The 18,473-nt window shown below is 42.5% G+C and overlaps 1 protein-coding gene across 8 annotated transcripts in view; it reads left to right on the top strand.

The window, feature by feature from the left end:
- The window catches only part of LOC147023108 (REST corepressor 3-like), a 110,227-nt gene that overhangs the window by 53,139 nt on the left and 38,615 nt on the right, over positions 1-18,473 (top strand). For 7 of the 8 annotated variants that reach the window (XM_085888172.1, XM_085888170.1, XM_085888169.1 and 4 more), the window contains 4 exons: positions 4,188-4,312; positions 5,335-5,413; positions 9,196-9,456; positions 16,588-16,665. In XM_085888172.1, the coding sequence (XP_085744298.1) occupies positions 4,188-4,312; positions 5,335-5,413; positions 9,196-9,456; positions 16,588-16,665 (543 nt within the window). The remainder of the gene's footprint in view (positions 1-4,187; positions 4,313-5,334; positions 5,414-9,195; positions 9,457-16,587; positions 16,666-18,473) is intronic. The other variant, XM_085888176.1, reaches the window with a different exon arrangement.

Below are 18,473 nucleotides of genomic sequence, written 5' to 3'. Positions count from 1 at the left end.
CATTCAAGTATCCTGCGTCAGAGTGGCGACCTGTCCAGGATTGTGCCCAATAGCCAAGGAGACTGCTTCGGCAGCACCAACGCTCTGTACAACGCTCTTCACCATTGAGAGATCGGGCCAAAAATGATATTGTTGCGTCCAGGAGTCGGGGTGAGAAGACCACTCGGGGGGGGGGGGGGGGAAGCTATCTTGGGTTCCCACCAGACTCCCCGGAATCGCAGGCCGTCGCACACGGATAACTCTGTGACGCGGCGGGTAGCTAACCGACCGTGAACGCCAATAACTCAACCACGTGACTTCGGGTCCTCTGTCTAAGGTTTATCGGGTTACCTAAAAATAATCACGTGACTTAATTACCGGGGGACACACCCTCGCTTCATTCCTGAAGTACCACTACTTCGCGAACGCCTTGTCCAAACCTGGTCACCTTACCGGATCAGATGCAGCCCAGCAACACTGTCAAGGAACATACCGGATAAAAGAACAGATCGTTGGGAATAAAGTCCCGGCTTGGCAAGGATACGGACCATGCTGGATCAATGAAAGAAAAGACAAAAACGAGCTGGGAACATTTCTACATAAGCATTTATTACAGGCAGGCGAGGAAAAATATGTGGTACAATGATTAGATTTATTGTTGTGTGTAAGCAGGGATCGAAAGAAATTCGTGAGGTGCGACAACAAAACGAGCAACTTACTAAAGCAGACACAGCAGACTTGTACTGATATATCTTCTGCAATCTTAACTTAAAGCTCAGACTGGCGCCAACACACACACACACACACACACACACACACACACACACACACACACACACACACACACACACACACACACACACACACACACACACACACACACACACACTAAAGAGGAATTCATTTGAAGAAAGGAGATGAGGCTAACGGTCTCATAATACCTTTACACGGTTGACCGACCACGCTACCTAGTACGTTTTGGGCGGACGCTCCGCTGAGCGATCCCTCCTTGAGAGTTGGTGCGTCGTCCCCTGCCTGGTTACGGTGCCGGCGCAGTGCGTGCACCGATCCAGAGAATGGGTGAGAGCATCAGGCATGAGGAAGGACTTCAGGTGTAGCCAGTGGCGAGTGGGTGGAGAAGGCAGAGTCAGCACGCAAAGTCAAAGGTCGAGAGACAGGGATTTCTCGAGATAGGAAGGCGGAGATCGAGAGCGAGTGGGTGGAATGGCAGATGGGACTGGCGGAGCAGCAGGCGCATGCAGAGATCGATCCAAGGCCAGACGAAGAGGACGACGGACAAATTCATGATCCGTCCTTTTATAGGCCCTGCAATGCAGGGCGGGGCGTTGCCACCCGAATCGAGCGCTCCCATTGGGCCCCGGCCACCGCACGGCCCGGCTGCCACCCGGCCTCATTGGTGCATCCAGCGAGACATTGCCGAGCTGTGGAATCGTCTCGCTCCAAACCCTGTGATATTAATCGCCTTTCACCAAACTCCCGGGCCGTGCTCCGGTGACTGGCCGAGGGCTGCACCGGTCCCGCATGCCCGCTTGAGCACCCCCGGCACACTGTCATTGGCGCTGATCAATGCGCTTGTCCCGTCCGTATGCCATGCAGCCCGAGCGAACCGGGCTGTACAGCATGCCTCTACCTGGTGGCGGCTGCATCGAGGAGGAGGTGCGAGAAGATCCCCGCTGTCCGCAGGAGATATTTGTGGCCGCGGTGGCGAGTGAAGATCGACAGTAAGATGCCGTTGTGAACCAGCGTGCAGACCCGAACAAAGAGGTTGCTATTCGTGCCCCGTACAGTGCGATGGTAATTATCATAGGGCTGAGCGCGGGTCCGCTATCGTGCATAGTTATTTATCACAGTGGTGATCCTAAACTGATATAGTTCACGATATCTCAAAAAGTTGTGGACAGGTTGGGTGTGCGACAAGGACGAATTGATTCGATTTTGGTGAAGATCCGGATCTGGATATGGGTACGAGAGTTATTTAATTTTTGATGTGATGTTTCACCATTGAGAGATGGGGCCAAAAACGATATATAGCATGATATTTCAAAAATGTATTGGGCCAGGTATGCTCTCATGGGCGGAGGTCTGCGCTCTACCAAGTGCCCTTCTAGTTTATTTTTAGTTTGCGCTTTGTTTTCAGTCTGCATGATGCACAGTAGTTTGGATTGCACTACCTTGGACATCAAAATCAAATCGTATCAAATAACTTTCATTTTGAGGATTTTTCGTAAAAAAAAAAATCATTTATTTTTCTTCTATTTCAATGAATTATGGTGGGTATTAATTTAGTTATACTTTTCGTGATGTTCTGTATTGATTTACATTTTACTATGTTGTGATGTCTTTTGTAATTGTTAGGTTAGGTTTGGTTGCGTAAGGTGTCCGAACATCAGCCCTCCAGGAATGCATCTTCGATTTATACCAGTTTGTCTCTGGGAAAATCTTTTTCGCTATGTGCATTTTCGCTATACACACTCCTTTAGTGGAATGCATATTGTTTGCATAACAAGGAGTGGCAGTAGTTGTGCTGTAGTATGCCACTTGTGTTGCCCTGGCAAATTGGGAAAAAATATCGTTGGACTTCCTTTCTACTTTAGTAAACTTGGTTTGTCACATCTGGTACTACAGTCATGAACTGGTATTTTCTGGTATTTAATATCTGGTACTGTATTTCATATCTAGAACTGTCATATTTGGTACCATTTAAAGGTCATATCTGGTACAATAGTATAATATAGTCTATGCACTATAGTATATTCCATCTGCCAACACACTGCTGCCAAATGCAGACTGTTACAGATTATGAAGTTTTATTTAAACCGAGAAAGACAAATCTCATCAATGTGTTCAAATTGGGAGACAATCACATGTCAGAAGTGGTGGAGACTGGAGAGTTTCATCTTCCTGGGTTCTAAGATTGAAATGAGTGGAAAACGTGGAAGGAAAATTTATAGAGCGTTGGGTAGAACAGCAATGTCAGGATTGACGAAGATCAAAAAGTCAAATATGTGACAATACAAACCAAGATTATGTTGGTGAATGCTTTGGTATTTCCAGTTGCAGTGTATGGATGCATGTGAGTGATAGACAGTGTAGAAGAAAGAAAGGAATAAGTTTGACAGTTTTGAAATGTGGCGTTGGAGATAAATGTGAAAAATTCCAGGGACTGCAAGAAGAACAAACACATTCGTGCTTGAAGAAATTAGACCACTTTGTACATTTGAAGCACTGATGCTAAAACAGAAACTGTCTTACTTTGGACACATCATGCATGCAAAACAAAAGTCAGGACTAATCAATCATGCCAGGTATGGTTGAGAGAAGAAGAGGCATACCCTGTATGTGCTGGATGGGTGGGATAAAAGCTGCAACCAAGCTGTTTCGGCTGGAACTTCAGGAAGTATGATCGGGATGTTTTGAGAAATCTGATTATGAATGTCATCATAAGTCGGTCACGACTTGATGGAATTGGATAACTAGATAAGCTATGAAAAAGGGCAACACACTTCACTTCACTACAATACCACCGTAGTTAAACGTTAGTTTACTCCAATATCACTATAGCTTCACTTCACCTCACTATAGTATCACTTATTTTAGTTCATTTCACTGCAACACAACTGCTGTTTTACTTTGGTTCACAACAGTACCACTGCAGTTTTACTTCAATAGTACCAGCATGTTGTCTCACATGAAATTTTCTCTCACATGAAATTTTCTCTCACATGTTATTTCTATAGTCTCAGCATGTTGTTTCACTCCTCGTATCACTGCAGATTTAGTTCATTTCACTGCAGTATCACTGCAATTTTACTTTGGTTCACAACAGTAACATTATAGTTTTCTTTTTCCTCACTATAATTATACTGTAAAACGGTACCATTTGTATTATTCAATGACAGCAGGAACCCTTTAGAATGAAGAAATTGAGTTGCCTTTATCTAGATTTGAACTCACAACCTCTGAGATTTCATTCCAGTGTCATTACCAGTAGGACACTACACTACAACAGCAATTTTGTTGTCCTGCATTGTTGATTTGTCAAAGCACGCTCAGGATTTGCTTGTGATTTGTAATATGTAGATAGTTTACATCATAATGGGAGATCATTGTGAATAATAAACCTGTGTCAAGCGAACAGCATGATCGAAACCATCCAATATGTTCTTTATCCGTGCTCTTTCTCCCAGCTACCAGACAAGTCAATCGGCAGCCTTGTGCGCTATTACTACTCTTGGAAGAAGACCCGCACGCGTATAAGTGTGATGGACAGGCAAGCACGCCGCTTGGCTGGCAAGCGTGAACATGGAGACAGGTAGGGTTTCTCCCTTTACACATTTGTCTCTTTGTCGATAAGCTCGCAGGCCACAGCATTAACTCTTGGAAACTTGTTAGAGGTTTGGATCCATGTGCTCACGACCATGCAACAAGTTTATAATGTATTTTCCCATCGTTTATGCAGTTATTGGCCACCAGCAGAGTACCCGCCCTACTGGCGATCTTGTTCCAAGCATGCAACACGTTCTTCTGACGCATACCTTTATTTTGGCGGCATATAGGCAACTGACGGCTCTGTGTTGGAAAAAAAACCCGGGTTACGTGCATAAAGCAAAAACATACCTACTGCTTATAATTCAAAACCTCACTGCACAGGAAAACGTGGGTATGGGAATACTGTACTGTAATGGTGGAGACATGTAATACCCTCCCCACCTGGAGGTGACGCTACACGATACACATTTACATAGAGAATTTGCATCTCTTACCCCTCCCTCCCAAGACCACCGGCAAAGATAAAAACACTCCTATACATTATTTGGGGTCATGCTGATCCGATGTAGCAAGTCTGGATGTAATCTGCCCAGAACTGTGGGAAGAGTAGCGTGACAAACAAACACACAAAGCACCGTTCCGTGAACTATAGTAAGGATACACTTAGCTTACATTTAATGCATATAATGGTTGTTGGGAATTTGAAATGAACTATAATCAATGTGACGTCTGTCTCTTCAACACATACTTTGTAGACGCACTAGTTTTCCTCAAATGGAGTTTTATCTGAGTTTTTCTGACATTGTCGACTCTAACCTGAAAGATGGTAGTCATGAAAGATCCTCAAATTAAGAGCATTCCACTTTAAAGCTGCCCTTTTTTTCCTCCTACCTTCCACCCTTGTTAAAAGGAATCCACTGGATGCTGTTGGCATACCTACGTAATGAACAACTAAAGCAATAATTTTGTTTAACTTGGAGTTAACCCTTTTCTTATTGTCTTTTTCTTTACTTGTTATTTTTCTTGTCTCTTGATCCCTCCATGCCCTCTGCGCCATCTGCCTAGTGACGATGATTCTGAAGAGGGTAATGAACATGATGGAAATGATAGTGACTTTGATCCAAGTCAGGAAGGTGTAAAGGAGGTGAGGATCTGACAGATTGACGTGATAAGTGCAACTGAGGTAAAATTGACAGTGTGCAATTAATTATCCTTGAAATTAATTTTTTTTTGTGTACTCCATGCTTATCATCATTCTTTTCATTGTTTTATTCACATGACAATGCTTGTATGCTGCAAGAATGAATATAGCATTTCCTTCCATTATTGGTTGGTGCTGTGCTACCCACATAAAGGATCAGCAAGGGTGGGGGAGGGGAGGTTGAGTTGTGGTGGTGGGAGGGGGGAGGGGTTTGAATGCTTGAAGTCAGGGATTGATGCCTTAGGGTTTGGAGGGGAAGGGTGAGGACTTGCTGTTGGGGGTGGGAGAGCAAAGATGCGACAGGGGTGGGGGGATTTTAGTGGGGGGTTGAGGAGTTGTCAGAATTCCACATGTAAGTTTACTCACACACAGTAAAAATGTAATTGTGTGTGTGTGTGTGTGTGTGTGTGTGTGTGTGTGTGTGTGTGTGTGTGTGTGTGTGTGTGTGTGTGTGTGTGTGTGTGTGTGTGTGTGTGTGTGTGTGTGTGTGTGTGTGCGTGCGCAACTGAAAATCTGTCTGGGGAGGGGGTTTGGGTGAAGCATCAGTCGACCAATGTGAGTATGTCTTTTAATTACGTACTGTTTGGACTGATTATGTCCATTGACTATGTATTATTGGACCGTGACTATTTCTGTTAATTATGTTTTGCAATTAGAATGCACCTTTTGGACCCCCTTTTTGGACACTTTATTACCCCTTTTTAGACCCTTAGACCCTTTTTTAGACACTTTAGTACCTCTTTATACCCCTTAGACTCTTCAGTTAGATCCTAACTACTATCGGAACATACTCTTTCGACCGTTTAAGCCATTTAGACGTTTTTGACCTTTTAGACCCCCTAGATCCCCTTTTAGACCCCCAAGATCCTTAGCCTTTAGACCATTTGAGACCCCCTTTAGACCCTAACTAATATTGGAACTTCCCTTTGGACCCATTACACCCCTTAAATCCCCGAGCTTAGAGGCTTACATCTGTAGACATTTACACCCTTTGGACACGTTGCATCCCTTAAACCTGTATAACTTTTGACCCTCTAGAGCAGTGGTCCTCAACCTTTTGATCCCACCGGCCACATTCACTACTCCCAAGGATGTTGGGTGCCAGAAAAATATTGATGCATTTTATTGAGAAACTTGATACTGTCACGCAATGTTTGTGTTGAGAAATCGATACAACGTTTGGGGTTTAGTGGAGTATTGTTTTTTTAATTAATAAATTTTATATGTATTTGATCGATTGATTGTTCTCTGTAATTCTACGCACTGTAATTCTGAACAAATTTCTGTGCGGGGTGTAATTAATTTTAAATACTGCCGTAAAATCAAATTGATTTGATTCCTCCCGGCGGTAAGCGGCAGTGGCCGGCAGCGGCATTGTGTAAGGCTTTTCAGGTCACGGCGCCGGCTGGCAGTGGCCGGCAGTGGCATTGTGTAAACCCCTTTAAAATTGCTACATGGAAATGTGTTTTGATTGGAAAGTCCTCGCGGGCCGCAGTATAGGGCTCCGCGGGCCACAGGTTTGGGACCAATGCTCTAGAGTATAGACCCATGAGACCACTGGTCTTGGTTATTTATCCATATCTTTCATGGACTTTTTTGTGATAGTTTTCTATTGCTTCAAGAACTATAACGAGCAATCAAAGATTGCATATCCTCACCCGGACTTGTCGTATGGTTTTATAGTACTAATTTTATAGACGTACTCTCATTCTAATTGTACCGTACATACTTTATCGACGTACTCGCACTCTAATTGTACACACTTTATTGATGTACTCGCATTCTAATGTTACATACTGTCGAACCCCATTATTCACGGGGAATACGTTCCTGAAAAATGCCGTGAATGTCAGGGCATTGGTTTTTTTGTTGTTGTTGTTGTTGTTTTTTTTTTTTGGTTTTTTTTTTTTTACATGGTTGAGGCTCATTGAAGAGTGATTACACAGAAAAAATCAGGACACAACATAACAAACAGAACAGCATGAGAAAGGGGAAACACCAACAGCAGGGCAGAGGGAGAAGGTAGACGGAGACATACAAACAAGGGATGGTAATGAGTAAGGTAATGATGAGATGTAAGGGAGAACACAAAGGTTTGACAATGTGGATACATAAGCAAAATTGTGTTTGAACAGTTTGTGATTTTGTCAAGGTCAGAGGAGAGGGAAGTGGCTGCTACCTGTCTGTCAGAAAGTCAATGAGATCACTGATGAGGATTAGGAATAATGGTTGGCCAAGAACACTGCCGACAAGAATACAGTAGAAACAATGCCGAGATGTCGATTTCAAACCCGGAGGCAAGCTGTGGGGAAGTCCCGAAGCAGAGTTTGACATATTGGCAGCTCTCTGGTGCACCCCAGCATAAATACTCGTCAAGCTCCATAATTGTCACTCCCTCAAAGCCGTCTTTTCTCTGGGGATTAAATGTTCACCGCCTTGGCACTCTCAGCTCCACATCCCCAAATAGATTCTTCCTGCCTATCTCATGTGCTCTCCTCCATTATACATGACAGCCGTCCTCAAAATAGCTCCCTGTCCTCCAGCATAATTGTCTCTTTCTGGGCTTTTCCATGTCTTTCGTAGCAGCTTTAATGGCCCACTGCCTCCCTGCGTGAGCTGCATCGTCAACTGACCTCGCACATGAGATAACCGCCGATCTGGCCTTGTGTTGGGCCTCTTGAGCTCCTGTGCTGAGGCTAACTGCTGGTTTTCTCAATGCAGATGTCTCGTGTGCACTTTGTAAAGACATGTAAACAGGGGGAAAAGAACATTAAAACTGCCCAGCCAGAGGTTTGAGAAGGGGAGGACAAAACAGTAGGAGATGAAAAATCAACATCTCGCTGTACATATGCAATGCATATCTATTGCGCAAATAGTATGTCACTTATATAAACAAATGTGAAGAAATAACTCATTATACTAAACAGTTTTTATTAACCCTTAAATATCATTCCCACAACAATATTACCAAATACAATTTTACGTGCTCTCTCCTGTCCTTGCAAATAAAGGGTTCCTGCTGTCCATAGGTTGAGCAGGTCCAAAAACATGGTGGCTTCAGATCCCAGCGAGGTTACCCAGGAAACGCCTTTAGACCCCAGACAACGAGGTGGCCGAGGATCGTTTGAAGGGTATAATAAAATAAGGCTGTTAATTATCTTCAAAAGGGGTGTTTTAATTAACCCAAACACCCAATTTTCACTCTTGCACTTCCTTGGAGTTTTCTTGGTATGCATGCAAAGTTTTCGGCTGCTAGGTTTTCGACACACACCGACACACACCGACACACACCGACACACACCGACACACACCGACACACACCGACACACACCGACACACACCGACACACACCGACACACACCGACACACACACACACACACACTGGCTTTTATTAGTATAGCCAAACAAAACTGAGGAAATTATTGTTAAGGTTAAAATCAACTGTGGAATATAAATGGAATCCATCTCCAAAATGCCCTTTAATACCCACATCTTGCTCAAAGGGGAATGTTACAGATTATTACGAAGAATCATTCCTCATTTTATGGATTCCAAAATGGCAGATATACTGCTACTTGATCATTAATAAATATTTGCTTTGCCTGTGCTTTCTGCCTTGAGTACTTCCCTGGCCTGTTGTTTACTTGGTATGGCGTATGTTCAGTCATTATGTGGGTTTTACTGTGTGGGAGTTATTCTAAGCCCACTTTCCATCACACCATAGGATCAGCATCGAACACATCATCATCAGCAACGCCATCAGCAGCAGCAGCAACATTTTTCGATGCATGGGAGCACAGCTGGCCCGATGAAAAGGGAGAGCCAGGTTTCGCAGTACCGCCACCACCCTTTGAAAAGCAAAAGGAGGCCACCTCGTGGCATGTACCTTAACCGTGATGACCTATTGGTCATCTCGGCAAACCCAAGTGCTGCTGGAACGTTGCTCAGGCAACAGGACATGGAGCTTATTTCATTGAAACGGCAGGTTCGCAGCATTGGCTTATATCTCGACGTGGGGTGTGTGGTGTTTGAACTTGTGGGGAAAACTATCTTTTAATAAAGGTATTCACTTAACATATACATTATACATGTTATAACTGATTTATTGTTTGTGTATGACTGGTATGAGCCAGATAAAAGTGGCATTTTATTTGATCACAGCAGCTATATGCGGCATTTAATGACAAACACTGGCTCTGCATTGGGCAATCCAGTGTCATGCAGTTATCATCGAACAGGAAGGATGAACATGTTTTTAATTCCAATAATATTGTCCTTTGTATTGCAAACATTTATTTTTTATGGAATAGCAAATTATAATAATTTTTTCAACGCTTAGTTTGTGATGCTCATTGGCTGTTGACTTTCACATATTGCTTCATTAGGGTCCCGAAACCTGGACACAGTAGGTTTATCCTGAGCTGGTGCTCACATTTTCCAAGTGTACTGGGAAAATAAACTGCCTGGCATCCCTTAGGTGCAATGTAAGTTGCAACCCCCAAAACAGATGGCACAAACAAAAGTGAAACCTTAACCAATCACAGGAAAATGTCTTAAAGAGCTCATGCACTCCTTTATGACTATCCTCGTCTTTACCTCACTTCAATGTTTTATCCATAAAGTGAATAGGTTTTGCTGTATAATTTTCAGTCCATTTTTCATTGAAATTCACTTTGTGCAAATTGCTCTGAAAATAGACTGTCGTCTTATCGCGATTGCAGTCGAAAAGATCGTCATTTTCCAGAGTGTGTCGTAATCTGTTGAACGTTGTTCCTGGGTTGCTAGTGTTTGTGGAAATTTGCTCGTGATTCTTAACACGTCAGGTGATGCAAGTGTAGACTTTGTGCATCACGTTTGGCTTCACTGTACCGCAAACTCTTCCTGTACCTATTGAGAGCAGGTGCCATCACTGACAGATCGAAACGAGATTGGGTCATTGACATTCTCTCTGCCGTGCAGTCATTACCTCCGCAAGCAAGGATGTGACACTTAATGAGATTGTATTATGGATGACATGAAAGATAATCCATTCTGTGGAGGCAAACATCATTTTCCCTTATTGGTCATACCCCCCTCCCCCCCTCCCAATGGAACCGAGTTCCAAAAGGGAAGTGCCATTAGCAGATTTATTTCAGTGGAAAAGAAAATGTGTGAAACATTTTGAGGGAGAGGTCATGTGACTCAAGATACTTTCTGTCAGCAGAGTACATCATGGAGTCTTGTCAGGAAACAGGTTTGTCCTGAAAAAAATGTGCCATGCTGCTTCGTGTGCACCAGGGCCATAAAGATAACAAGCATTTTATCCTTATTATTTTATGTGTATTTTCTTGATAAAGTTATGCATAAACTAATTTTCGACTTGAACTTTATGAAATGCATTAGTTCAAATTATTTTGTGGGAAATTTGTGAAATATACATTGTGAGAAGTTTGTGAAATTGTCACTTCTCATTTTCAGTCTCATAGACTAGTAGTAGACATGTTAAGTGACATTTCACTTCAAATCATGATGCAAAGGTCCCCTTTGGCATGGAAGTTCCTTAGGGTCATAGAAACAAATTTATCCAAAGACACACGTCATATCTCAAAATTTAAGATGGCCGCCGTCGACCATTTTGGAAAACATGGCCCAGTCATAGCTCATGAACCGTTAGTCATAGAAACTATTATGATACATGTTTTCTAACTAACTTGAGGTCACTGAACTCATTTCCGGTGACAATTTTGCTTTCTGATGGATTTAAAGGTCAAATCATATACAAAAATACATAAATGTTACATTTTTTTTCTAAAATGTATGAGAAAAATTTTTTTGTGAGAACGAGACATGACTTAACATGTCTACTATATGATGGTTAGGTCAGACCCAACTCAGAAATGGTTTTCTCATGCTGAATTTAACTACACATGAGTTAGTCACATAATGTATCTATGTTATGTGACCTTTAATTTTTACTTTCAGATTCAAAGTGACTAATCCAAATGAGTTCCGATAACTGTGAAAGCACGCCTGCCACGATGGACTGGAGCCTATGTTTTATATGTCAATCAGACGAGACTCATAATCCAACTTCGGATCCCTCATCATCTGTTAAATTGAGAAACAATCCTGAAAGACTTTCAGCCACTTACAGACAGGTTGTGAAAAATATCCAGGAACTCAATGAATTAGGTGAGCTGCCTGATTTTGTATTCGTAGAGAATACTGGTGACAGTGATACTCAGAATATAGTGCAGCTGATGATGTCTAATCATGTAGTGTGGCACAAAGCTTACAGGAATGCTGTCGACAATCATAAAGTGCAGAGAGCCAGGAATAAGCATCAAGGACAAGCGTCATTTAGCCCGGTAAAAACTCGTGCAGCCAGGTCAGTCACACAGACATCACCCTCTGCATCTTTGAGCGAGCCAGTTGACACTCCGTGTCCCTTTTGTGATGAAGTGGGCAACAAGAAAGAGCTCAGAAAAGCTGCTACACTTGGCTTGGATAAAAAAAACCAATGACTGTGCTCAGCTGTTGGGCGACAAACGCCTGTTGTCTAAACTGTCCGCTGGTGACTTGATCGCTATCAATGCCGTCTATCATCGTGCGTGCCTGATTCGGCTGTATAGGAAAGTGGAGATGGTCGGATATGACATCACTGATGGTCATAACACGCAGGTGATGCGAGCACATGTTCTCAATGTAATAACCTTGACTTTATTGAGTTGAAGTATTAAAGTCAAGAGTAATCTTGACTTTATTGAAGATAACCGTGGTTCAGGGGAGTCGCTAGCAATGGCTCACTTGACGACCCTTTATGATAAGCGTATTGCTGCTCTCGGCTTTCCCTACATCAAATGCAATACAACACGCCTTGGAGAGGACATTGAGCGCATGATTCCTGACATCAAGGCAGTAAAGATGAACCGTTGCTGGTCTCTTGTTTTCGATGACCTATCCAAAGCTATAGTTGATATGAAAGACAATACATCAACTGAAGTCTTCACCCTGCACAAAGCAGCCAAGATCCTCCGTCGATAATATCTTCAAATGCGGCAAGCTTTTACGGGTTCTTTCTCAACCTCATCTGAAGCTGAATCAATCCCAATCACTCTGCGTTCATTCTTGTACATGCTTCTTGATGGACCATCTATCGATCAGCCATCTCCTGGATCTAAGAAGTCCAAGGTTGCAACATCAATTGGGCAGCAGATCATCTTCAACTCAGTTGCATGCAGATCCAAGAAACGTGACAGTGTTCCACGTCACAACAGAGATAGGGAAACACCAGCTTCACTGTATATGGCTATGAAAGTACATCTTCAAACTGGCCGTGAATCTCTAATCGATGATTTGCATCAGCGTGGGTTGTGCATCTCGTATGACTGTTTGAATTCGCAATATCTGTACTAAGCACTCTCAGTCATTGGTCACTGGGAGCAGGTTGGTGTGGTGGTCCCCTCTCAGGCAGTTAAACATGTTTTCACCACAGGCGGTTTTGACAACATTGACCATAATCCATCCTCTACGATGGCAACATCAGCCCTCCATGGAACATGCATCAGCCTTCACCAGCACTTCTCGTCAGACACACAATAAGTTGCGGATGTTGATGAGATCCTCAATCCAGATGAGATGGGGAAGAAGACTGTGCGGTCCATTTGCAAGTGTAAGACTGAATGTAAAGCTCCTTGTAAGTGCTGTGTGCAGAGACAGTGCTGGATGCTTCTCTGCAGATGTCAAGGTTCGTGCGCCCACACTGGCAGGATGTTCCAGGAAAAGAGAGGAGAAGAGGAAGAACTTGTGTAATTACGACATTGTGCGATGGATAATCTAATTACCTCAAATTTTCTGTATGTGAAAAACAATAAAATTTGTTATTTGTATTATTTTTTGGATTTCACCCTTTAAATGCATCTGAAATGCATAGCTGGTGCCAGAAATGAATTCAGCGACCTCAATTTAGCTAGAAAACATGTGTCATTGTAGTTTCTATGACAAACGGTTCATGAGCTATGACTGGGCCATGTTTTCCAAAATGGTCGACGGCGGCCATCTTGGATTTTGAGTTATGACGTGTGTATTTGGATAAATTTGTTTCTATGACCCTAAGGAACTTCCATGTCAAAGGGGACATTTGCATCATGATTTGAAGTCAACACCCTATTTTGTGCACTGAACATGTCTACTATAGGAACTCTTGAAATTAATATAATTGTGCATCACAGAAAAAGGTAGAAGTTGAGGAACAAATGGGGGGGTTTAGGGGAGTGGGGGGGTGTAGTGTATGGGACAGTGCCAGCTAGCTATAGGTAAAGCTTAAATACAGTAATAGGATTTTAATATATCATCACAGAGGGATAAATTGTATATCAAAAAAGTTGCTGTTGCTGTTTCGTATGCAGCCTGTGGCTGCTGGTTGTATCATTTCTGGTAGTGCGGCTATGCCGCTGATGCAGTGCCCTGTTACCAGTAAGCTGGTACTCCTTTTGCCGACCACGGAAGGATGACAGGCTGAGTCAACCCACCTGGTGTTATTTCAATGGGTGGAGCAGGGGCTCAAACTCAAGACCCTAACATCTTAAGCCAGCCACCTCAACCGTTAAGCCAACACCAGGCTTAAAGCTGGTATTTCCATTGGACTTGAATATTGTGTGCATTTTTGGTTGCCACATCTGAGGTAGGACATCGACTCCATAAAAGAGGGTTCAGCGTTGAGCTATCAGATTGACTCCGGCGTTAGACAGACTAAGTATTAGCAGTGACTGGAAGTGACAGGACGTTTTACAACAACTAGCATTTACCCGTGCTCCGCACAGAGTTGAATGGGTGGCAAAAGGTGGATGAGGCATAATAGTTGCTGTTGTGGGAAGCTGGGGAGGGTGTCTTTAGGGATGTGATGCACTATGGTTACCTGTCCTTAGTTTTCTAAAGGACCTCCCTGTAGATGATATTTTGGGTGAGTGTCTTGTTGCTGAATAGTCCTTGTGAGGAATTATTGTCCACTTTTATAGATATATAGGAGTAACCTCTTGCACGTGAAAATGCAACATATAGTTGGCCATGGGAGAACACAGGGGCTGGGAGGTATATTCCGAGTTTGTCAAATGTTTGGCCCTGGGATTTGTTTATGGTCATCGAGTATGCGAGTCTGACTGGAAATTGCATCCTCTGCAGTGTGACTGGAAGGTTGGCGTCTGATGGGGCAAGTTTAACATGATATAGGCCTAGCCCTAGACTGAACAGGAACAGGGGAGGGTGAGCGAGAATCAGAATGCAAATTTCAATGAACGGCACTTTTTGGCGCACATCCGACGATCGAACACCGCTTCGACGCTTTAATTTGAAGACCACACACGCAAGGCACAACACAGGTAACAATGGAGGTTTATATTGACAATTAATGTAGCGAACGGCAGTTGTTGGGGTGCATCCGACAATCGAACACCTCTTTAATTTGAACAGTTAACACGCACATATTCAAGGTGCAGAATCTATTGTCGGACACCGCGCTTTCGAAGAACAGAGAAAAGAAGAGAATCCGGGCAATGAAGGATGACTTCATACCCGTTCCCTGGTTCCCCCTACCTTCAGATTACAGCCTTTGATGTTATCTGGACGTAGGCCTATTGCAACTTTTTTTCGGGTGTTTTTTTTATATGTACGTTGGATTTCAGACACAAATTGACAGTCTCAGAGGGCGTATTCAGTCCGGGAAAGAGCCAATCGGGGTACATCATGTTGGCAGAGCTCTGGCGCTCATCATTCTCCTCCTTCCACGCTGATTTTTAAAACATGACAACCATTGCTGATGTTCTGAGCTATACTATTTATTATCAGTTGTGTTTATGTTCAGTGTTTGATGCAATGAGTACTCCCTTATTCGAGTTTATATTTTTTTGGATAGACAGCAGCACTTACCAGACAGCAGTTCAGCGATGGCGACCGAACGGGAATAAATGCGGCCGTCGTGGGTTGAAAATCTTGTTGAAGCCTCGTTGTCATCCAATTCCAGCTTAGAAATTTAGTGCATTGTCTTCGTCACATTAAGAAACCCCAGTATATGGGAAATGAGCACATTCCTGCCAGTGGTTTCGGAGGAGAAACGTCAAATTACGCGCAGACGTTGACAGAAATAATATTTTTTAAAATAAATCTTTACTTTAAATACAATGTTTATTGTGACATTTTTTGTGTCAAATTCACCTTCTGAGGTAGTCAGCATGTGCAGAAGAGGGTTTTACATTGCAGACGCTGTTTTCGAGGAGTGGCATTACGCCTCTCAGCGGTGAGGGTCTGTCGAAGACAGACGTAATGACGTCAGCGAATGACTGATGATGTCATGACAGAATTACGCCTTTCAGCGGTGACGTCACACGTCCCCATGCAAACGAATGTAAAAATTAGAAAATTCCCAAACCTGTCCGTCTGGCGCGATCTCACATAGCCCATGCTGTTCATTGGACCACAGAGCACCCGCATACCGAAAGTGGCGACAATCGTCCGGCAGTTTTGGAGGAGATACGTCAAATTACACGCAGATGTTAACAGAAATAATATATAGATGAGGAGATTATGAGGGGACCCATTGGAAGTATTTAGGATGAGGAAGGTAGTGGTAAAATCGAAGCTGAACCATTCTTTTTTTTTAAATCAGGATGCAAAGTGGCAGAACCAGAGGGCAGAGTTGGGGAGTGGAAAAAAACGAGGGATGGAACAGAAGCATGGCATGGGTATTTTACAGAGTTAATGCATGGATTGGTCTTTTGGTGAAGGTGGTAGCAACAGGGTCAGTTGAAATATTTAAATTGAATTTTGACATGTACTTAGAACACATAAGCAATGGGGATAGGTGAGTTCAGGGATATTGGCTGTGATGGTCCGGAAGCTTAAGATTACCCAGGTATGATTGAGTTGTGATGTCGAATTTGGGGATGTCTGATTCTTTTGTTTGTGTATCGTGTGACGTAGGAATGTGAATTTTTCTTTTAATACATTGTTAAGAAAATAATGGGTGGATATTGGGGGAAATAGCAATACCTGTGTTTGTGTTTCTTTGTACATCTTTGTGTCTGAACCAATGTTTGGACTTCAGTTCTGCATTGTGAAATGCGCACCACCTGTTATTTTGCAGGTGCAAAATGCGAAGCAACTGAATAGCACAATGAAGCAGAAGATGGAAGTGGGGATCTCCCAGTTCCGACCTGGCGAGGTAAGCCTTGCACAACCTCAACCTTTCCTTTTCTTTACTCTGCCCAATGTTTTTGTTGGAACATGCTGCATACCTTCTCTCCATTGAGAGTTCAGAATGTAATACAATTCATGTGTTCCAGGTATGTAACTCCAGTGAATGATCAAGAATGATATATAAAACTACATTTATGTCTTTTTCCTCTCTAAGTATACACATATTATATATATATATATATATATATATATATATATATATATATATATATATATATATATATATATATATATATATATATATATATATATATATATATATATATATATATATACATACATACATTTACAGGGTGTCCCAAAAGCCACCTAGGGATTTAGAAATTAAATAACATTTCTGTTTTTTCATAATTTGTTTTTCCTTTCTTTTCAGAATTTAGATTAACATTTGGAAATTACCCATGGAAAAATACACAACTGAACAAAGAACCAAAATCGTGGAATTTTATTTTTTTACTTTCATCGATCAATTATTCTCACCCAAAGAGCATACTGCCAACACTTCAATGCCAGAAAACCACCTTCAGATTTCATGATTTGTTAGTTGATTCAACGTTTTCAGCAATATGGGTCAGTAAGTGACGTTCCACGACCTGGAAGACCACGTTCAGTCCGTTCGCAAATTAATCATGAATGTGTACTGGACATTGCTCAAGAAGAACCAGGAACATCGATCCGCAGATGTTCTGATGTCTCGGATGTCACTGCATTGCATAATAAGAAACAATTTGCACCTGTACCCATACAAAGTGCAATTGGTGCAAAAGTTGAAACCGACTGATCATCGACAACGTTTAAATTACTCAGTCCCAATTCAGAGGTTGGTCAATGAAGAAAACGAATTTGTTCAGAAACTGATTATGAGTGATGAAGCTCATTTCCATTTGAATGATTTTGTGAATAAGCAGAGCTGTAGGTTCTGGGGATTAGAGAATCCTAGGATGATTCATCAACGTGAGTTGCATCCACTCAAATGCACTGTCTGGTGTGGTGTAACACGGTTCGTACAGGTCCTTAAAACCCATAAAAGTCCAACATTTCTGAGTTGTACAATTTAAGTACTTAAATGTCCTTAAATTTCAGGAAAATGTTCAAAAGTCAATAAAAGTCAATAAAAATCAGATTTTCCTGTTATTTGGTGAAGGGTGTTTCATTTTCCTCACACTAGTATTCTAAACAAGGACAAATGTGTCCAAGAGCCATGTCCTAAAGGTTTTGTCTTCACCAGAAGAAGAGAAAAAAAAAAAACAACTTGCGATATTTCATCACGTGCCTTGACGGCGTCAATAGCGAGAGCCGTCATGGACGATCGTCGTTCATGGACGATCGTAAAGATACCTCTGCCAGGCACGATGATTTTACTGATGTAACTGGGTGTAAAGACTTCCCATTGAAATTTTGTAAGCACAGGTGGGTTGAGAATGGTCCTGTCTGCAGCAGAGTTATTCTAGTGTGGCCTCACCTGAAGTTATTTGTTGAGGCATGTGAAAGCAAGAAGAAGCCGCAAACCAACCAGCAACTCTAACAAAACTCTGCATGGTGCAATGAATGATAAGCTATCTGTCGCAAAACTGTCTTTTCAGGTCAGGAGCCAGTGCAGTTGAACCATTTTTAGCCTTGTACCAAACAGACAAGCCAATGGGTCCCTTTCTTGTTCATGATATTGAGAGACTTGTCAAAAATTTGTTAGAGAGGTGTGTTAAGCCAGTTGCATTACAAAATACTTCCACTGCATATGACTTGTTAAAGCTGGATCTTGAAAAGGAAAGGGTA

This window comes from Eptatretus burgeri, chromosome 7 (genome assembly GCF_056783735.1).
Source record: "Eptatretus burgeri isolate ZD-2024b chromosome 7, Ebu_testis_v1, whole genome shotgun sequence".
In the NCBI taxonomy this organism is placed as follows: Eukaryota; Metazoa; Chordata; class Myxini; order Myxiniformes; family Myxinidae; genus Eptatretus; species Eptatretus burgeri.
The sequence above is the reverse complement of the archived record's forward strand: the minus strand, read 5'-3'. Positions and strand labels throughout refer to the sequence as shown.